At 45.1% G+C, this 23,015-nt stretch overlaps 1 protein-coding gene across 1 annotated transcript in view; it reads right to left on the bottom strand.

The window, feature by feature from the left end:
- FYB1 (FYN binding protein 1) overlaps positions 1 to 20,355 on the bottom strand; it is a 126,097-nt gene extending 105,742 nt beyond the window's left edge. The window contains exon 1 of the mRNA XM_040420945.1: positions 20,150 to 20,355. Within this exon, the coding sequence (XP_040276879.1) occupies positions 20,150 to 20,152 (3 nt within the window). The 5' untranslated portion in view covers positions 20,153 to 20,355. The remainder of the gene's footprint in view (positions 1 to 20,149) is intronic.
- Positions 20,356 to 23,015: the final 2,660 nt, after the last annotated feature.

Raw genomic sequence — 23,015 nt, 5'->3', positions numbered from 1 at the left:
AGATAATAAAAGTTATGAGAATTGTCCATTTCTCAGTGTATATTCACACATCAATGTTTTAGCACGATCCGTGAGTCCATGTTTTTAGCACGGATGCAAGCTCTATTTTGTCCGTGTTCACGGATCCAGCACACCCATTATAGTTTATGGGTCCGTGAAAACCACAGATGCAACACAGATGCCATCCGTGTTTCATCCTGTGTTTCAAAGATCCTTAGGAAGAGATGCTTTGAAAATTATTTTGCAGCTGTTCAGGGTCAGTAAAACACTGATGACACACAGACAGGCAGAGAAGGGACAATTCCAGAAGTCAGGCAGAAGTCAGCACACGGAACAGACAAACCAACATGGCGCACCTTTGCAGAACTCTAGCGAACCAGAAACTATTGCTCAGGTACAGGTAGGGAGAAGGTGACCAGCCATGGGCTGGTGTCACCGCCAGCTCTCTGAGAAGGTCTGGCAGACGTTCTTCTGTACCTCTTGCATGATGTTCTTTGTTTTGGTTTCACTTTGTCATCTCCTTTCCTTCTCCCAGCTGTCATCTATTTACACTGATTGCCTCCCTTTATATTCCCTCCCATACTGCCTCACTTTGCAGTTTATACTACTTCCTGGATTGTGTTCACTGCTGGAGGCTGCAACTGCTGATTCCTCAGATAAGTCTTTTTCCCTTTATTTGTGTTTCCTTGCTGGCTTGATTCTAGGTGACCCTGACTCCGTCCGTATTAAGTACAGGGAGCCGGTGGTCGTGTCCCCTCACTATTATAGGGTTTTCAAGTGTCACACAGTCTAGGTACGAGGGCATGCAATCGTCTACCATAAAGACCTTTGCATGGGCATAGTAGTCAGGGAGAGCTCTAGGGGTTTTATAAGGCTCACCCATATGTTCCTTAGTTTGGTATCAAGTCAGTCGGAGGTTTATTTATAACTTCCAGTTTTCTGCAACATCATCCGTGACAGCTGGAGAGGGGATGGTGTGCACACAGCCTGCGGGGAGCAGGAAGCATAGCCGGCAAGAAGCAGGCCTTAGCCTGTGGATGGAAGGCACAACGCTACTCCGATGGCTGGGATTGCAGGGATAGGGAGACACTGCTGGGACCAGACCACTGAAGACCTAGGACAGCCGAGTAGGTGAACAAGGAAACGTCCGTGGCCACAAGCAGTAGACAAGCATGCTAGTAGTGAGTATAGACCTCCACTATAACAGACTGGACTTGAAATAATCACAAGAACCAAACTACACCAATAAGGAGCAACTAGACAAGGAACTAGATCCTGGATACAAGATACAAGGATTTACTGGATACAAATACACAGAACTTATACTATCACTGGCGCCTTCAGTGCAGAGACCGAAAGTGTTTAAAGAAAGACTATCCAATCAGGAACCTGGCCAGGAACCTCAATGAGCCTGGCCAGCTGACCCATAATAATGGATAGGCTGGGGGCAGTAACAGCCCAAAGCTAATAGGAGAAGATAGAAGAAGAAAAATGAGGGGCACTCCAAATCTAGGAAATAGTAGACAGCACTGGGCGGGTGAGCCAGATATTTAATCGATAAAATACAATACAATAAAAACAACTGTAAATGGAAAAAATCAAATATGCAATAAAACCATATCCAGAGACCGAGTAATAGGAGTCCTGGTATAGCCTCTAAAACAACCGCAAGTCTTTGCAAGGGATAATGGTACTGCGTGTGTCACTCCCATATATTAGGCCGAGCAATGCGCTCCGGAGTCTCTGGATGAAAAAGCTGACACTTCATGTCTCTTTCCGGCAGCGCTAATACACACTATCCAGTGGCCCAACACATCTGTGGCAAACGTAAATGTATCTATCTGTCCCAGCAGGACACCCAGATGCAATGACAGTGGCCGGTGATACTTTACCACTCTTCGTCACACGCCGGACCGTCCGCTCGCCTCTCGTGCCGCTCTGCCCAACGCGGCGTCCCACGTGGTATGGAGTCTCCACATGACGTCTCACGTGACTCCTCGGCTTTTCGGAGGTACGGTCTCGAGCGCTCTCTGCAGTCCTGGATATCGTGCTCCTGCGCATCCGGTTAGAAGTCCGTTAATAATAAATCCTTATGTGCGAATCTTTTAGATCCATAAAGGTGCAGTTGATGACAAAGTGGGTAAATCCTATATACGAATCCTTGAATGTAAGTCAAGCTCACTGTCCTAAAGAACCAAAACGCGTTTCAGGGTATACACCCCTTCCTCAGTGGTGGCGACAGTGAGCACTTGGTTTCTTTTTATACCTTTTGTTACTCCGTTTCTTCCCAGCCGGCTCTTGCTCCACTGCAGTGCTTATAATAATGAGATCCGAATCCGGGCCAAGCCTTCCATCTTGCCAATCAGCTCAGTCCCACCCAAACTCTGCCTTACAAAAGGTATAAAAAGAGATCAAGTGCTCACTGTCGCCACCACTGAGGAAGGGGTGTATACCCTGAAACGCGTTTGGTTCTTTAACCAGCACCTTCCTAGATGCCCCTCATCAGGACCCAGGCTAGAGGTTTTAACCCTTTCCTAAATAGCTTTCCTCAGCATATATTAGGAACCTGTGAGACATATATACACCCTCAATTACTTCACGCTGTGAAATACCATGTGAGACACTACAATATATATATATATATACTAGCAGAAGGACCAGGCTTTGCATGGGTATATTTCATCTATTTCATTTTATGTTCCGTGTGTCGTAAAAAGATATCAACGGTTTCCCCCATTACAGTGACCTCTACAGTACCCGCCCCTTTGACAGTGATCTCCACAGTGCCCGCCACATTAACAGTGATCTCCACAGTGCCTGCCCTTTTAACAGTGACCTCCATAGTGGCCGCCCCTTTAACAGTGACCTCCACAGTGGCCGCCCCTTTAACATTGACCTCCACAGTGGCCGCCCCTTTAACATTGACCTCCACAGTGGCCGCATCTTTAACATTGACCTCCACAGTGCCAGACCCTTTAACAGTGACCGCATCTTTAACAGTGACCTGCACAGTGCCTGCCGCTTTAACAGTGACCTACATAGTGCCCAACCCTTTAACAGTGACCTCCACAGTGCCTGCCCCTTTAACAGTGCCTGCCCCTTTAACAATGACCTCCACAGTGCCCGCCCCTTTAACATTGACCACCCTTTTAACAGTGACCTTCATAGTTGGATGTACCTTTAACCAGGGCTGTGGAGTCGGAGTCGAGGAGTCGGAGTCGGAGGCAATTTTGGGTACCTGGAGTCGGAGACGGCAAAAATGAACCGACTCCGACTCCTACTAAATTTAAATTGGAATAAAAAAAAGCAAATTTAAATGTCCCAATTCACAAAAATTTATAATTAATTACTTCTATACTATAAGAATAAAGGCCAATGCATGCAGTGCGTCACGTTACCGCAAAACAAACACGTTAAGTGACCGTGAAGAAGCATGCTTTTCATATGGCTTACTATATGGCACGCAACGTTAAGGAGCGGCAATACTTATACTTTCCATTGTGTTGTGTTCCGCTGTAACAGGGAACATGGTTAACCTAGCCTCTCACTGATAACTGATTAAGTACCGTATTTTCCGGCGTATAAGACGACTTTCTAACACTAGAAATTATTTTCAAAAGTCGGGGGTCGTCTTATACGAGTATACTCAGATCCGATGGTGACGGGGACGCTTGCCTGGGGGTTAGAATATACAGGGCTCCCTCCCCATAACAGTGCCATTCACAGATCCCAGTCAGTTCCCTGGACTGGAGAAGATCGTTTTGAAGAAAGGGAGGGCTGGGCATCCAGGGGTAGTCTTATACGGCGAGTATAGCCCAAACCCTATATTTCAAAAGGAAAAGTTGGAGGTCGTCTTATACGCCCAGTCGTTTTATACGCCGGAAAATACGGTAAATATGTTTTTTGCAGGACTAGAGACACTTGTATAAGTGAAGGGAATGGATAGTCAATAGTTCAAGACTGAAGCTGTAAACCATTTGAAAAACTGCTATCATTCAGCTAAGGCTATAAAAACTTGTAAACTCAGATTGTTAGCTTAAACTTTAAACATGACTATGGGATTCTACTAGACTTCTACTTCTAAATCATGTTTCAAAATAAATGCCCCTTCCCCTGTCCCTTCCTGGATCTTCCCACTGCCCGATCTTCAGCAGAAGATCAGTACACAAAGGAGAAGGCAGCAGCTTCTGCCCAACTACCTCTCTCTGCTAGAAGAGCTTAGAAAAACTTGGTGGAACACATTGTGTTTGTATTTTGCTTAAACTGTTCAATACAGTAGACTGTTGGCTTCCTAGCCAGTAGTTCTGTGGTAATGACATGTATGTTGCCTTTATTTCCTTCAAGGAATGTATAAAATAGATTCGTATATTAAATACAGAGGAGTCGGAGTCGGGGAGTCGGAAGTACCAAAAACTCCACAGCCCTGCCTTTAACAGTGACCATCACAGTGCCCGCCCCTTTAACAGTGACCTCCACAGTGCCCGTCCCTTTAACATTGACCACCCATTTATCAGTGACCTTCATAGTGGTTGCCCCTTTAACAGTGACCTTCACAGGGCCAAACCTTTTAACAGTGACTTCCACAGTGCCCGCCCCTTTAATAGTGACCTCCACAGTGTCCGCCCCTTTAACAGTGACCTCCACAATGCCCGCCCCTTTAACAGTGACCTCCCCTTTAACAGCGACCTCCACAGTTCCCGCTCCTTTAACAGTGACCTCCACATTACACGTCCCTTTAATAGTGCCCGCCCCTTTAACAGTGACCTCCACAGTAACTGACCCTTTAACAGTGACCTCCGCACTGCCTGTCTCTTTAACAGTGACCTTTACAGTGCCCTCCCCTTTAACAGTGACTTCCACATTGCCCGTCCCTTTAATAGTGACTTCCACATTGCCCTTCCCTTCAATAGTGACCACCTCTTTAACAGTGACCTCCACAGTGCCCACCCTTTAACAGTGACCTCCACAGTGTCTGCCCCTTTAACAGTGACCTCCACAGTGCCTGCCCTTTAATAGTGACCTCCACAGTGTCTGCCCCTTTAACAGTGACCTCCACAGTGCCTGCCCTTTTAACAGTGACCTCCACAATGCATGCCACTTTAACAATGACCTCCACAGTGCCCGCCCCTTTAACATTGACCACCCCTTTAACAGTGACATTCATAGGGGCCGCCCCTTTAATAGTGACTTCCAAAGTGCCCGCCCTTTTAACAGTGACTTCCACAGTGCCCGTCCCTTTACCAGTGACCTCCACAGTGCCTGCCCCTTTAACATTGACCACACCTTTAACAGTGACCTTCATAGTGGTTGCCCCTTTAACAGTGACCTTCACAGTGCCGCCCCTTTGACAGTGCCTTCCACAGTGTCTGCCCCTTTAACAGTGACCTCCAAAGTGCACGCCCCTTTAACATTGACCACCTTTTTAACAGTGACCTTCATAGTGGCTGTCCCTTTAACAGTGACCTTCACAGTACCCGCCCCTTTAACAGTTACTTCCACACTGCCCACCCCGTTTACAGTGACCTCCGCAGTGCTTGCCCATTCAACAGTGAATTCCACAGCGCCCGTCCGTTTTATAGTGGCCCCTGCCCCCATGCATGTATCAGTGTAGTTGTGCCGTCATACGTCATATGACTGAATATTTAAGGACCTGCAAACTGCTAAAACCTGTGATCAGTTGTTATGGCAACCTGGAGTAGGACCTGCGAGCTTCTATTGGCTGATAATGGACATGTGACCGTTTAAATGGCAGCTCGGATTTAAAGGGCTTCTGACACCCCCAAAACACATTTTTTATTTTTGGGCTTGTTAAAATCCTTATTGAACGACTATTTACTATATAGGGCTCTTACCTTGGTTTGTGGCTTCGTTTCATTAAAAATCGATAGGGCGTCTACTTGCTGGTAGCCGCCGCATCCTCCTTTTAAAAAAAGCCCCCTCCTCCTGTTGATTGACAGGGCCAGCGAGCGCTCTCCTCCTCCGGCTGGCCCTGTCAGCGTTTCAAATCCCGCGCCTGTCTTCATTCGGCGCAGGCGCTCTGAGAGAAGGACGCTCGCCTCCTCAGCACTCCCTCAGTGCGCCTGCGCCGATGACGTCACCGAAAAAATGCAGGTCATTTTTTGGGAATATCTCAGTAACGGTACGTCCTAGAGAGCTGAGACCCGGTCTAAAACCTTCCCGGATACCTGATGTACCTGTGAGCCAAATTTGGTGAAGATTGGTCCAGTCGTTTGGTCGCGCATAAAGAACGTCTAGACGTCTAGACAGACAGACAGACAGAAACTCATTTTTATACATACAAGAGACTAGCAGAAGGACCCGGCTTTGCATGGGTATATTTAACCTGTACGGCATGTTGTCCTGGTACTTAAGGACACATGACGTACCGGTACGTCATGTATAGTTCTGATCACCACCGGGCGGTGATCGGAACCCGGTGCCTGCTCAAATCATTGAGCAGGCACCTTGGCTAAATGCGCTGTGGGGTCCTGTGACCCCCCCATGTCGGCGATCGCAGCAAATCGTAGGTCAATTCAGACCTGCGGTTTGCTGCGTTTTCCGGGTTATTCGGGTCTCTGGGGACCCGATAACCCGGAACAGGATGGTGATCGGTGGTGTGATAATACAACACCAATCACCATCCTGCGATCCTGAGAGGTGATGGTGACATCATCTCTCAGGATCAGCTCTGATTGGTAGGTGGCGGGCGAGAGGTTCAAATTAGAGCAGCACGTGGATCCAGAGCTGCACCGATCTCCAGCCAGCACCCCAGCACCCCCATCTGTGCCCCAGCACCCCCAGGTATTTAGGGAAAGGTTGGGTTAGGCAATGATATTCAGGGAAAGTTAGTGAGAGAAAAAAAACAACTAATTTTTGTTGCATCACCCTAAATCGGGTGCCTGGGGTCCACAGCACAGCTGTGTGAACCTAGACCCCCCAGGGGTGCTGCAGCTAGATTTTGTAGGCCAACCAGGAATCCAGATTTCCACAGGGAGCTTCACTGGATATGACTATTTTAGTCTTTATTTCAGTGACCACTTTGTAAATCTGATGGTGGAGCAGACGAACCTGTACGCCCAACAGTTCGTTGCTTAACACCCGGTGGCTGGACCCCGGTCAGTGCAGCCGAGATGAGGACATTTTGGGGCCTTGTGCTGCACATGGGCCTAGTCAAGAAACCTAGTCTCAGGCATTACTGGAGTGGGGACGTCCTCTACCAGACCCCACTTTACAGTACGGCCATGACACGCTCCCGGTTTGGGGCCATCCAGAAATGCCTGCATTATTCATGCCTATGACCGCCTGTACAAAATCAGGCCAGTCATCGATCACTTTGGGGCCAAATTTGTATAGGCCTATGTACCTGGAAGGGAGGTCGCGGTTGATGAGTCTCTCATTGCGTTCAAGTGGAGACTCATTTTCCGCCAGTATGTTCACTCAAAGCGGGCGAGGTATGGCGTGAAGCTGTACAAACTTTGTGAGAGTACCTCAGGGTACACTTACAAGTTTCGTGTGTACGAGGGGCGAGATTCCCGTATTCAACCTCCAGAATGTCCCCCCACTCTGGGTGTTAGCGGAAAACTTGTGTGGGACCTTATGCACCCACTGCTAGATAAAGGTTACTACCTGTACGTGGATAACTTTTATACTAGTATCCCCTTGTTCCAGTCCCTCGCCGCCAGATCCACGTCCGCTTGTGGGACCATGCGGAAAAATCAACGCGGCCTCCCTGCCCACCCCCTCCAGGTACCTATCCCCAGGGGTGAGACCCGTGCCCTTACCAGTGGAAACCTGTTGCTGGTCAGATATAAGGACAAGAGGGATGTCCTTGTACTGTCCACAATTCATGGTAACGGCATCACCCCTGTCCCTGTGCGAGGTACCGCGGCAACGGTCCTCAAGCCCGATTGTATCGTCGACTACAATTGGTATAAGGGAGGAGTTGTCTCTCTGATCAAGTCCTCAAGCCATATAACGCCATGCGCAAAACCAAGTCATGGTACAAAAAAGTTGCGGTCTACTTGGTGCAGGTTGCCTTGTACAACTCTTTTGTGCTGTCCCGGAGCGCTGGCAACACAGGGACATTCCTTCAGTTCTATGAGGCAGTCCTCAAGGACCTGATCTTTTCTGACCGGGAAAGAGCAGGCCGGAGTACCTCGAGAACTGGAGGCGCCCGGATCGTCCCTGGCCAACACTTTCCAGGTGTGGTCCCCCATACTGGAAAGAAGGGACGGCCCCAAAAAAAGGTGCAGAGTGAGTCACAGGAGGGGGATACGGAAGGACACCACTACTCAATGTGACACGTGCCCCGATCATCCGGGCCTCTGCATTATTGGTTGCTTCAGGGAGTACCACACTTCCATGGAGTACTAAATTTATAATCCCCTTCCCCAATTTAGCCACTGACAATCGGATAAAAAACTGGTTTTCAGACTTGAGACACTAAAACTAAAAATTATTATTTTTTCAATATTATTTAGTAAAACTAAAATAAATAAAAAAAGTTTACATATTAGGTATTGCCGCGTCCGTAAGAATCTGCTCTATAAAAATACCCCCCCTAAGTCCTCAGATGAACACAGTAAAAAAAAAAAAAAAAATGGTGCAAAAAAAAGTTTTTTTATGTCACCTTACATCACAAAAATTGAAATAGCAAGCGATAAAAAAGTCATATGCCCCCAAAAATAGTGCCAATAAAACCGTCCTCTCATTCCGCAAAAAATGAGCCCCTACATAAGATAATCGGCTAAAAACAAAAAAAAAAATTACTCTTAGACTATGGAGATACTAAAATGTTTTTTTTTCTTTTTAAAAAGATAGTATAGTGTAAAACATAAATAAATAAAAAGTAGACATATTAGGTATCGCCGCGTCCATAAGAATCTGCTCTATAAAAATACCCCCCCTAACCCCTCAGATGAACACGGTAAAAAATAAAAATTAAAACGGTGCCGAAAAATCTGTTTTTTTCCAATAACAAAGCAAGGGTTAACAGCCAAACAAAACTTAAAATTTATTACCCTCATACTGCAGTTTACAGAAACACCCCATATGTGGTCGTAAACTGCTGTATGACCAAACGGCAGGGCGCAGAAGGAAAGGAACGCCGTATGGTTTCTGGAAGGCAGATTTTGATGGCCATTTTTTTTTTTGCACCATGTCCAATTTGAAGCCCCCCTGATGCACCCTTAGAGTAAAAACTCCATAAAAGCGACCCCATCTAAGAAACTACACCCCTCAAGGTATCCAAAACTGATTTTACAAACGTCGTTAACCCTTTAGGTGTTCCACAAGAGTTATTGGCAAATGGAGATGAAATTTCAGAATTTCTATTTCTGGTAACCTTGCCTCACAAAAATGTAATATAGATAAACCAAAAATCATATGTACCCTGAAAATAATCCCAACAAAACTGCCACCTTATCCCGGAGTTTCCAAAATGGGGTCACTTTTATGGCGTTTCTACTCTAGGGGTGCATCAGGGGGGCTTCAAATGGGACATGGTGTAAATAAACCAGTCCAGCAAAATCTGCCTTCCAAAAACCATATTGCGCACCTTTCCCTCTACGCCCTACTGTGTGCCCGTACAGTAGTTTACGGCCACATATGGGGTGTTTCTGCAAACAACAGATTTGGAGCAATAAACACAGTATTTTGTTTGGCTGTTAACCCTTGCTTTATTACTGGAAAAAATGGCTTAAAATGAAATTTGAGAATTAATTTTTTTTCCAAATTTTCCATCTCTATTTGCCAATAACTCTTGTGCAACACCTAAAGAGTTAAAAAAAAGTTTGTAAAATCAGTTTTGAATACCTTGAGAGGTGTAGTTTCTTAGATGGTGTCACTTTTATGGCGTTTCTACTCTAGGGGTGCATCAGGGGGGCTTCAAATGGGACATGGTGTAAATAAACCAGTCCAGCAAAATCTGCCTTCCAAAAACCACACGGCGCACCTTTCCCTCTACGCCCTACTGTGTGCCCGTACAGTAGTTTACGGCCACATATGGGGTGTTTCTGCAAACTACAGAATCGGGGCAATAAATATAGCATTTTGTTTGGCTGTTAACCCTTGCTTTGTTACTGTAAAAAATGGATTAAAATGGAAAAGTTGCCAAAAAATCTTAATTCTGAAATTTTATCTCCATTTACCATTAACTCTTGTGGAACACCTAAATGGTTAACGACGTTTGTAAAATCAGTTTTGAATCCCTTGAGGGGTGTAGTTTCTAGAATGGGGTCATTTTTTGGTGGTTTCTATTATGTAAGCCTCACAAAGTGACTTCAGACCTGAACTGGTCCCTAAAACATCTAAGCCTTGTAACATCCTCAAAATATAAAATATTATTCCCAAAATGATCCAAACATTAAGTAGACATATGGGGAATGTAAAGTAATAACAATTTTTGGAGGTATTACTATGTATTATAGAAGTTGAGAAATTGAAACTTGGAAATTTGCAATTTTTTACAAATTTTTGGTAAATTTGGTATTTTTTTATAAATAAAAATGTTTTTTTTTTAATTTCATTTTACCAGTGTCATTAAGTACAATATGTGACGAAAAAACAATCTCAGAATGGCCTAGATAAGTCAAAGCATTTTAAAGTTATCAGCACTTAAAGTGACACTGGTCAGATTTGCAAAAAATGGCCAAGTCCTTAAGGTGAAAAAAGGCTGTGTCCTTAAGGGGTTAATCTATTTCATTTTATGTTTCCATGTGTCGGAAAAAGATATCGACAGTAGTGATGGACGAACATCTGCCGGGGCGGTTCGCGAACGCTATCAAATGTTCGCGAACCACAGGTTCACGGCGGGTCCCATTCATTTTAATGGCAGGCGAACCTGAAAAACCTTTAGCTCATATTTGCAGCTAAGAAATAATTACTAGAAGTGCACAAATAGTCCCACAACATGGACAGTGACATACCAGATGGATTATTCGAATTTGCGATCTCCATTCATTTTTGTTTTCAATGCGAAATATCGGCAATATAATTTTCGTGTATGCGCATGCGCAAATGAACTATACAGAAAGTATATTGGACGGTATATAACACCCCGCTTCAATCAGTTTTTTTGGGGGGCGACTGGTATATCACACCAGTAGAAATGATTTGTTCCAATAACGCTTGTCCCTCTATATACCTGCAGTATCGCAGCAGAACCGCACACAACTGCCGCACAATACAAATGCGCTATAATATACTGTCTAACATAGAAAGTACATTATAACATTGTACAAGGAAGGCAATCCATTAGAATATACATAAAGATAAAACGTAACCTATAATAATGTTACTATGAGGGTCCATTCACACGTCCGTAAGTGTTGTGCGGATCCGCAAAACACGGACACCGGCAATGTGCATTCTGCAATTTGCGGACCGCACATCCCCGGCACTATAATAGAAAATGCCTAATCCTGTCTGCAATTGCGGACAAGAATAGGATATGTTCTATTTTTTTGCGGAAACGGAAGCACGGATGCAGAAGTGCGGATCTGCGGATGCAGACAGCACATTCCGGCCCCATTGAAAATGAATGGGTCTGCAGCTGCACCCGTTCCGCAAAATTGCGGAACGGATGAGGTCCCATTTTGCGGACGTGTGAATGGAAAAGATATCCCTCAAAATGAAAATAAATGAAATTATTAAAGTTAAGCAAAATGCATAGATCTAGCAATAACAAGTGCTCGGCGGCACTAAATCAGAAACCATATGTCCTACCACAATCCGGGGGGTTCCAGTGCACATCGATGAATCCCGGAGGGAAAGCAAAAACCATCTATCCCTGGGCTAGATGATGATGTGGTATTGAAGGACAGGATGGGCAAAGAACTGTCCCTGATATTGCCCTACAGGGGGTGCTATTCTGGCCCTGATAGCCTAACCTCAGACCACCCGCCCTGATAAGTGACCCCGTCCGGAACCTTACCCTATATAAAAATGGCCCTAGTAAGCCCCTAGCCCCTAGGCGCTGACTTCCAGGTGATCACTATATAGATCTATGTGTTTTTGACTCATTATAAAAGCATATTATAAGTATAATGCACCCCTCAGTATGTCACACCTATCGATAGCACAACTATACCAGTCCTTAAAATGACTTTTGTGGCCCGATTAGCTAGCGTTTGGTGTCCCTAACAGCCTGTCCCTGCTCCACACAGCAACCTCTCCCTACACTGGCAAAACACTGAATGTAAAATGGCTGCCAGATCAGGTTTATTTATAAGGTAGGGGGTGTGTCCATGTGCTGAAACGTCTCAATTGGCTGTCCTGTACCACCTGATGGATGTGTCATGGGTCAAAGTTCTTCACAATGTAAAATAATATGGCGGGCGCGAATTTCTCCATATGTTCGCATGTTCGGCGAATCTCGAACAAGCAAAGTTCGCCGCGAAACGACCGCCGAGCGAACTGCAAGGCCATCTCTAATCGACAGTTTCCCCCATAACAGTGACCTCTACAGTACCCGCCCCTTTAACAATGACCTCCACAGTGCCCGCCCCTTTAACATTGACCTCCACAGTGGCCGCACCTTTAACATTGACCCCCACAATGCTCCCCCCTTTAACAATGACCTTCACAGTGCCCGTCCCTTTAACATTGACCTCCACAGTGGCCGCACCTTTAACATTGACCCCCACAATGCTCCCCCCTTTAACAGTGACCTTCATAGTGGCCGCCCCTTTAACTGTGACTTTCACAGTGACCGCCCCTTTAACAGTGACCGCCTCTTTAACAGTGACTTTCACAGTGGCCGCCCCTTTAACAGTGACTTTCACAGTGGCCGCCCCTTTAACAGTGACTTTCACAGTGGCCGCCCCTTTAACAGTGACTTTCACAGTGGCCGCCCCTTTAACAGTCTAGAGACAGACAGACAGAAACTAATTTTTATATATATATATATAATAGATAGGCAGTACAGGGGAGTTATATCTGCAAGAGAACATTAGAGCTACCTGGGGCACTGCAGGAGGGGCATTATAAATACTGGGGGCACTATGGTAGTATTATTACTAGTGGGGGTACTGTAGTGGCATTATTATTATTGGGCACAATATGTAGGCATTGCTACTAATGGGGGCACTCTTGTGGAGCATTATCATTATTGGGGCACTGTTGCTAATGAGGACAGTCTGGGAGCACTATTATTGGGGAGGGGGCACTAATCCTTCTGCGCACCTCTCTGGGGGCAGAATCCAGTAGTGATAGAAGTTTTTACCCTCCTGTCACTTTTATGTAGTTTTGTAGAATTTGGATTGCTTATGCTTGTCCTGCAGCTGTATATTGGTGACATTCTCGCTCATGCACACCACCCTTGCCAATTTTGCAGATACCGTCCTGCGCTCTATAGAACTGTCCAATCCTTCTCTCACTTTAGCAAATGGCATTTATAATGTAGAGGAAGTTAATACAAGACACTTACTAATGTATTGTGATCGTCCATATTGTATCCTGGCTGGATTCATTTTCCCATCACATTATCCACTGCTCGTTTCCATGATTACGACCACCCTGCAATCCAGCACTGGTGGTCCTGCTTGCACACTATATAGGGCAGTGATCAGCGACCTCCAGCGCTCCAGTTGTTGTGAAGCTACATCTCCCATCATGCACACTTGCTTGGCTGTTTTCTGAACTCCCACAGAAGTGAAAGGAGCATGCTGGGAGTTGTAGTTTCACAACAGCTGGAGTGCTGAAGGTTACTGATCCCTGATGAAGGAAAAAGTGCTGGCCTATGTGCACTCCTGTGGTCCTGGCCACCAGGGAGGCCAGATCTTTTCCTATAGTGTGCAAGGACGACCACCATTGCCAGATTGCAGGGTGGTCATAACCATGGTAACGAGGAGTGTATAATGTGATGGAAAAATTAATGAATCCAGAAAAAAAGGCAACATTAGTAAGTGCCTTGTATTCACTTTCTCTACATAATAAATGCAATTAGTTGAAGTGACACAACCCCTTTAAGGTCTTTCCAGCAGCAAAACCCTTTTAGAACCTATAAATGAAAAGCAAAAGTGCAGCAAATGCTGAACACATTAGCCCACACAAAACGGGATATGACAACACCTTTGTAGCAGGTAGCCTGCGCTCCGAACAGACTGATACATTGTAACAAACTAGCCCAGTTGTATCCAGTCTAGACAATGCTCTGTGAGCTAAACAGCCCGGACTCCAGACTGATACATTGTAACAAACTAGCACAGTTGTATCCAGTCTAGACAATGCTCTGTGAGCTAAACAGCCCGGACTCCAGACTGATACATTGTAACAAACTAGCAGAGTTGTATCCAGTCTAGACAATGCTCTGTCAGCTAAACAGCCCGGACTCCAGACTGATACATTGTAACAAACCAGCACAGTTGTATCCAGTCTAGACAATGCTCTGTCAGCTAAACAGCCCGGACTCCAGACTGATACATTGTAACAAACTAGCCCAGTTGTATCCAGTCTAGACAATGCTCTGTGAGCTAAACAGCCCGGACACCAGACTGATACATTGTAACAAACTAGCAGAGTTGTATCCAGTCTAGACAATGCTCTGTGAGCTAAACAGCCCGGACTCCAGACTGATACATTGTAACAAACTAGCAGAGTTGTATCCAGTCTAGACAATGCTCTGTGAGCTAAACAGCCCGGACTCCAGACTGGTACATTGTAACAAACTAGTACAGTTGTATCCAGTCTAGACAATGCTCTGTGAGCTAAACAGCCCGGACTCCAGACTGGTACATTGTAACAAACTAGCACAGTTGTATCCAGTGTAGACAATGCTCTGTGAGCTAAACAGCCCGGACTCCAGACTGATACATTGTAACAAACTAGCAGAGTTGTATCCAGTCTAGACAATGCTCTGTGAGCTAAACAGCCCGGACTCCAGACTGATACATTGTAACAAACTAGCAGAGTTGTATCTAGTCTAGACAATGCTCTGTCAGCTAAACAGCCCGGACTCCAGACTGATACATTGTAACAAACTAGCACAGTTGTATCCAGTCTAGACAATGCTCTGTGAGCTAAACAGCCTGGACTCCAGACTGATACAATGTAACAAACTAGCAGAGACATCCATGCAGCTGCAACTGCTGCGTTTAGCTCACAGAGCATTGTCTAGACTGAATACAACTGTACTAGTTTGTTACAATGTATCAGTCTGGAGTCCAGGCTGTTTAGCTCACAGAGCATTGTCTAGACTGGATACAACTGTACTAGTTTGTTACAATGTATCAGTCTGGAGTCCGGGCTGTTTAGCTCACAGAGCATTGTCTAGACTGGATACAACTGTGCTAGTTTGTTACAATGTATCAGTCTGGAGTCCATGTGCATGAGCTCTTACACAGTGATTACCTATATAATAGAACCGGAAAATTCCTTTAAGGCCCCAAATAGCTTACTTTAGGGGTTAATAAAAGACTCAATTTTTGTGTTGCTTTTGTGTTCCCCTTTATTTACTGGGGTGCAGTATTGGCTGGCATGAAGGCCCCAGGGGTTGTGTAGATTTCACTTTTCTGCTCTCCTCTGCTCCTGATACATTTGCTAATATTTGCTCTTTGGCCAGTGCCAGGTTGACTTCTGGAATTGACTTTGGATTCTGCGAGGTTGTGTGAGGGGCACTAACACACTGAGCGGGCACTGTCCGAACAAGGTTAAAACCACAGCAGTGCTGACATTAACATACCAAAATTGTGCCTATTTAACTCGCTCCTATTTAGAGAACAGGAAACCCAAAGAAACGCCTCGTTCACACTTCCATTTTTCACTGACGTGTGCTGTCCGCATTTTAAACGGACTGCACACATACCCATTGATTTTAATGTGTCTGTTCACACATCAGTATTTTTTTTAATGACCGATGGACACAACACGGATGGCATCTGATTTGACTGGATACAACTGTGCTGGTTTGTTACAATGTATCAGTCTGGAGTCCGGGCTGTTTAGCTCACAGAGCATTGTCTAGACTGGATACAACTGTGCTAGTTTGTTACAATGTATCAGTCTGGAGTCCGGGCTGTTTAGTTCACAGAGCATTGTCTAGACTGGATACAACTGTACTAGTTTGTTACAATGTATCAGTCTGGAGTCTGGGCTGTTTAGCTCACAGAGCATTGTCTAGACTGGATACAACTGTACTAGTTTGTTACAATGTATCAGTCTGGAGTCCTGGCTGTTTAGCTCACAGAGCATTGTCTAGACTGGATACAACTGTGCTAGTTTGTTACAATGTATCAGTCTGGAGTCCGGGCTGTTTAGCTCACAGAGCATTGTCTAGACTGGATACAACTGTACTAGTTTGTTACAATGTATCAGTCTGGAGTCCGGGCTGTTTAGTTCACAGAGCATTGTCTAGACTGGATACAACTCTGCTAGTTTGTTACAATGTATCAGTCTGAAGTCTGGGCTGTTTAGCTCACAGAGCATTGTCTAGACTGGATACAACTCTGCTAGTTTGTTACAATGTATCAGTCTGTAGTCCGGGCTGTTTAGCTCACAGAGCATTGTCTAGACTGGATACAACTGTGCTAGTTTGTTACAATGTATCAGTCTGGAGTCCAGACTGTTTAGCTCACAGAGCATTGACTAGACTGGATACAACTGTGCTAGTTTGTTACAATGTATCAGTCTGGAGTCCAGACTGTTTAGCTCACAGAGCATTGTCTAGGCTGGATACAACTGTGCTGGTTTGTTACAATGTATCAGTCTGGAGTCCAGACTGTTTAGCTCACAGAGCATTGTCTAGACTGGATACAACTGTGCTGGTTTGTTACAATGTATCAGTCTAGAGTCCGGGCTGTTTAGCTCACAGAGCATTGACTAGACTGGATACAACTGTGCTAGTTTGTTACAATGTATCAGTCTGGAGTCCAGACTGTTTAGCTCACAGAGCATTGTCTAGGCTGGATACAACTGTGCTGGTTTGTTACAATGTATCAGTCTGGAGTCCAGACTGTTTAGCTCACAGAGCATTGTCTAGACTGGATACAACTGTGCTGGTTTGTTACAATGTATCAGTCTGGAGTCCAGACTGTTTAGCTCACAGAGCATTGACTAGACTGGATACAACTGTGCTAGTTTGTTACAATGTATCAGTCTGGAGTCCAGACTGTTTAGCTCACAGAGCATTGTCTAGGCTGGATACAACTGTGCTGGTTTGTTACAATGTATCAGTCTGGAGTCCAGACTGTTTAGCTCACAGAGCATTGTCTAGACTGGATACAACTGTGCTGGTTTGTTACAATGTATCAGTCTAGAGTCCGGGCTGTTTAGCTCACAGAGCATTGTCTAGACTGGATACAACTGTGCTAGTTTGTTACAATGTATCAGTCTGGAGTCCGGGCTGTTTAGCTCACAGAGCATTGTCTAGACTGGATACAACTCTGCTAGTTTGTTACAATGTATCAGTCTGGAGTCCGGGCTGTTTAGCTCACAGAGCATTATCTAGACTGGATACAACTGTACTAGTTTGTTACAATGTATCAGTCTGGAGTCCGGGCTGTTTAGCTCACAGAGCATTGTCTAGACTGGATACAACTGTACTAGTTTGTTACAATGTATCAGTCTGGAGTCCGGGCTGTTTAGCTCACAGAGCATTGTCTAGACTGGATACAACTGTGCTAGTTTGTTACAATGTATCAGTCTGGAGTCCGGGCTGTTTAGCTCACAGAGCATTGTCTAGACTGGATACAACTGTACTAGTTTGTTACAATGTATCAGTCTGGAGTCCCGGCTGTTTAGCTCACAGAGCATTGTCTAGACTGGATACAACTCTGCTAGTTTGTTACAATGTATCAGTCTGGAGTCCGGGCTGTTTAGCTCACAGAGCATTGTCTAGACTGGATACAACTGTACTAGTTTGTTACAATGTATCAGTCTGGAGTCCAGGTTGTTTAGCTCACAGAGCATTGTCTAGACTGGATACAACTCTGCTAGTTTGTTACAATGTATCAGTCTGGAGTCCAGGCTGTTTAGCTCACAGAGCATTGTCTAGACTGGATACAACTGTACTAGTTTGTTACAATGTATCAGTCTGGAGTCCGGGCTGTTTAGCTCACAGAGCATTGTCTAGACTGGATACAACTGTGCTAGTTTGTTACAATGTATCAGTCTGGAGTCCGGGCTGTTTAGCTCACAGAGCATTGTCCAGACTGGATACAACTGTACTAGTTTGTTACAATGTATCAGTCTGGAGTCCGGGCTGTTTAGCTCACAGAGCATTGTCCAGACTGGATACAACTGTACTAGTTTGTTACAATGTATCAGTCTGGAGTCCTGGCTGTTTAGCTCACAGAGCATTGTCTAGACTGGATACAATTGTCTCCACTTCTCAGCTGAGAGAAGGACCGGCTATGGACAGGGTTTACTCCCTCTGAATGGAAACAAGAGTCTTCTCATTCACTCACAGTAAGAAGAGATCTTGAAAATGGTGAGGAAACAAAACGCCATGTAAGAAAGTTATACATGTTGTCACTTTTTCTGTATACAGAGATATAAGTTTTATTTTTCTCTATTTTTCTACAATGTTTTCGTTTTCCACCACCTCTCATATTCTACATCTCAGATTTCCTCCTTTTATATTTTTGTTTCTAAAAATAATTCAGAACAATGAATGTGGATGCAGCTCTTCACAGTTTTCTTGTGTGAAAGAGGAAGATCGTCTTTTCATCCATGTGACACAAGTGCAGAATAATCAAATCTAAAGCTCTGCGGTGTTACAAGAAAAAAAAACGACTGCGACTGGTAGACTGAGCTGTGCGGCCGTATCGTAGCGGCATGTCCCCCATCCTGCTGGATTAGGGGGGCGCCAGTAATTCTATACCCAAACAAGTACTAAATAGCAGAAAATCGTATGTGGGAACATAACTGAAAACCGATTCAAAGACACCGCACATATAGTACAAAACCATCTTTATTATGTTATCTCCAAATAGACAAATATCATTATAAAAAAACAAACAAACAATAAAAGCAATGCAGGTGGGTGCTGCGAAGGCGATATCCCCCTCCCAGCTCTGAATACACGTATCCAATCCCAGAAGAAGCGAGGCGAAGCGTACGTTGGGTGTTTTCAGCCCCTTCCAGCTCTTTTTTGATATAGGCACCAACCAGGGATCCAGAGTATATACGTTATTTGTAATTGTACAGTATTCTAAAACGCGATCGGATACGTGTATTCAGAGCTGGGTGGGGGATATCACCTTCACAGCACCCACCTGCATTGCTTTTATAGTTTTTTTTTTTATAATGATATTTGTATGTCTATGTGGAGAAAACATAATAAGAGTCCGTTACGTGTTTTGCGGATCCCTGCAATGTCCGATCCGCAATTTGCGGACCGCACATCACAGACACTATAATAGAAAATGCCTTTTCTGGTTGGACAAGAATAGGACATGTTCTATTTTTTTTCAGGAACGGAATTGCGGATCCCGAAAAAAAACTGATGCGGATCCCGAAAAATGCGGATGCGGATCCTGGAAATGCGGATTTGCCTCTGTTCCAGCCCCATTGAAAGTGAATGGGTCCGCAAATCGCAGAACGAATGCGGACCCAAATTACGGACGTGTGAATGGACCCTAAAGATGCTTTTTGTCCGATACGTGTGGTGTCTTTGAACGGGCAGCAGTAATTCTGCGACACTGTGCTAAAATAATAACCCCAGAGGTTTTTCTACAGGACATTGCTGGCGGTCTGAACGCTCGGACCCCCATCGATTATCATGAAAACTGAGGTCCTGTCCTCCTGGAAGGAACGGTGCGTCGGACACGCGTCTGTAGGACTGAAGTGTGCATGTGTGACCGCTGCTCCATTCAAATGCTCATAGCGATCAGACACCTATCACTTATAGGAAAGCCCTCTTAAATAATGCCGCCATACAGCGCTCCAATCCCCCCCCTTAAAGAAATGCAACACAACACATACAAATTCCTTCTCTATATATACGTGCCAAGGCGCAGACATCTGATACGTCTTTTCTTACAGGGACTACTTCCCTATTATGAGGCTCGGCACCAGACGACCGGACATTAGAGGTCAGGAGCCTCCCGGAGGCCAGCGTCTGTGATGGGAGCGCTGTAAATGAAGAGGTCGGACATGAAGCTTTTGCTGCAGTCGAGCTCGCCGTAACACATGTAACATGCCTCGTACTCACCATGGTGCACTCGCTGGCGGTGGAGCCAAGTCCTGGGCTTAATGATTATCCCTTTGCACGGACTGGAAGCTTTGCAAGAACTTCCTCTTTTCACCCGACTCGTTCTCATTCCCTCTTATCATAGCTCCATTATCTGCTTTCACTTTTTGCAGACCGTATAAGAGATACAGTCACGTGTAGTGACGCAAAGTCAAGTAATAGCAAGGAGAGGTCGCCGCTGCCACCCAGCACCCTATGGGGCGAGTGCGGCCCTCACCGCTCCCCCTCACACTCCGTATTTGCATATTTTATATACAGCCTCTTATATATTACTTCATATAGTCTTAACAAATGTTACTTCCTTCTACTTTTTGGTGACATGGATGGGATACATTTTCTGCACCCGGTTTATAGGGCAGGGATTGGCTTTACAGAAGCCACGAAGAGCACGTAATGCATTCCTTGGGAGGGTGTTGTGGGCATGCTCTGTGAGATGGGCAATAATCAATGAGAAGGGAGGAGGGGGGGGAGATGAAGTGTTACCTTTCATGGCAACCCCAGTCTTCTGGTGATAATAGGATGACTGCTCACCCCCAGCGGTGCACCTAGCCTTTCGGCTGCTTGAGGCGAAAACTGAAACGGTGCCCCAATGTCAATTTCTTAACCTAACCCCTTCCCTCCAGTCTTGGAAAACATTACATACAGAGCTACAAAGCATACAGGGTAATATGCAGCACGCCAGACCTGCAGGGTATTGCGATTGTGAGGTCACGGTTTTTGGGCAAGCGAGGGTTACTCACAGTTCTGTAGGAGAACCCTGGGCAGGCGTACAGCAGTGAAGGAGAGGCTGGCACAGGAGTCCTCTGGGGCACACTCTGTATTTAGGGACCAGGCCTGGTGGTGGATGAGGTGCCCTGGATGTTTGCAGGTGTTTTATGTGCCTGGGGCAAGGTCCCTTTAAGAAACGTGACGCCAGTGCCTGTAACGGTGGCACCCTGGTTGGTAGTTGTAATAAGTGAGGTACACAGATGGTATGGTGAACCAAACTTTGCTTTACTTGAAAACAGTTCAACTTTGTACAGTTGGATGTCAATTCAGTTCCACATATAAGATACACTTCACAAGCAGGCTTTCACAATTATGGCAGGTATACTGTTTCCTTGCAAGATACTCAGAGGGTAAACAACAACACACTCAGATCAGGCTGTACCTTCTCCTCAGAAATAGTGTACACTGTTCCTTAGAACTCCTGTCTGGTTTTATCCCAAGGCCCGGAAACCTCAATGCTGGCTTTTATCCTTAGCAAACAATCTTCCTCAGGTATTTATCCTTGCTTTATATTACTACTTCTTCTGCCCTTCAGCTTACTTGTACTAGCTGGAAACACTGGCTCTGCTTGGCTTGTGGGAACTGCAGGTTTTCTCCCAGGAGGTAACTCTTCTCATGGGGTAAATCTTCTGAGCTAACTCTGGCTCATTATCCACAGGCAGGCTGGACTTCTTCCCAATAGCCTCCTGGTAGCAACTAGAAGCCTGGACTATCCAGCTGCATGTCAGGAGGAGGCCCTCAGCATGTCTCTGGCTGGTGCCCTCTCACTTCTGTGTCCGCAGACTCCTGACTACAGACCAACTCCTCCCTGTCTGGGTCTAAGTATTTATACTAAGTGTTCACTGGCTCCCCCTAGTGCTTAGGATGCCTAACTACACCCTAATAGGCCTGCTGTACATATCACAGGGGAACAATACATATAAAAACATATAGAAAATACATTAAAATGGACGGTTAAATACACTGCCACTGTCCCTCAGGAGTAGGAGTACCACGTGGCCCAATTTAACCCTTGTGTAGTGCCCACATTGACCTAGTGGGACACTACAAATACAGCGCCACATACTGTGCCCGCTGTGCTTCCCAATACTATACTGCAGAAAGACATAATCCCCCTTCTTCTTCTGCCGCCGTCTTGCCCCTACCTGGTGCGGCCTCACCTCGCCTCATTGGTGGTGCGCCCCTGCTCACAGCACTCCCATGGTATACAGCACAAGCTGAAAAGTGATAGGGAGGGTGTGCCTGCGGTGTGCCTCACCTGTGGTGCGCCAGCGTGAAATAGGCATCTGCCTACGTCTGCTTTTACAGTATTGTGGCTTCCATAATGTCCTGATCTATTAAAATATCCCATGTTGAATGGCGTAAGAAAAAACCCCTCTCCATTCCAGAATTGTCTCTTTTTTTTTTGTCACCTCACCTTCCGCCCATCAAATTAAATAAAAAATGACCAAAAGGTCTCATGTATCCCAAAATGGTATCAATAAAAACTATAAGAAGCCTTCACACTGCTCCATCGGTGGAAAAATAAAAAAAATTATGGGTATTAGGATATGACACACAGCTTTTTTTTTTTTAAAACAGCTCTAAAAAAAAAAATTTAAGTAGTAAAACATAAAAACCATATACATCTCCAGTATTGTACTGACACACCAAATCAAGTTAACATGTCAATTTTACCGCACCGTGAACACTAAAAACAAAACTCTAAAAACAGGGACAGAATTGCAGTTTTTTTCTCAGTGTCACCCTCGAAAAAAATAAAAATAAATATTTAATACAGTAGAGGTAACCCAAAATGATGACATTGAAAAATGTAATTCCTCTTGCTTTAAACAAGCCTTCAAACTGCCACGGCAATAACATAGTATGGCTTTTGAAAGGCGGAAGGAAAGGAGGAAACAAATGAAAAATAAATAAATAAAATAAAATCTTTGGAGCATTAAACTAGGCCCGTCCTTAAAGGGAACCTGTCCCCGGGATTTTTTGTATAGAGCTGAGGACATGGGTTGCTAGATGGCCGCTAGCACGTCCACAATACCCAGTCCCCATAGCTCTGTGT

Source organism: Bufo bufo, chromosome 2 (assembly GCF_905171765.1).
Source record: "Bufo bufo chromosome 2, aBufBuf1.1, whole genome shotgun sequence".
In the NCBI taxonomy this organism is placed as follows: Eukaryota; Metazoa; Chordata; class Amphibia; order Anura; family Bufonidae; genus Bufo; species Bufo bufo.
This window is presented reverse-complemented; position numbering and strand designations above follow the sequence as displayed.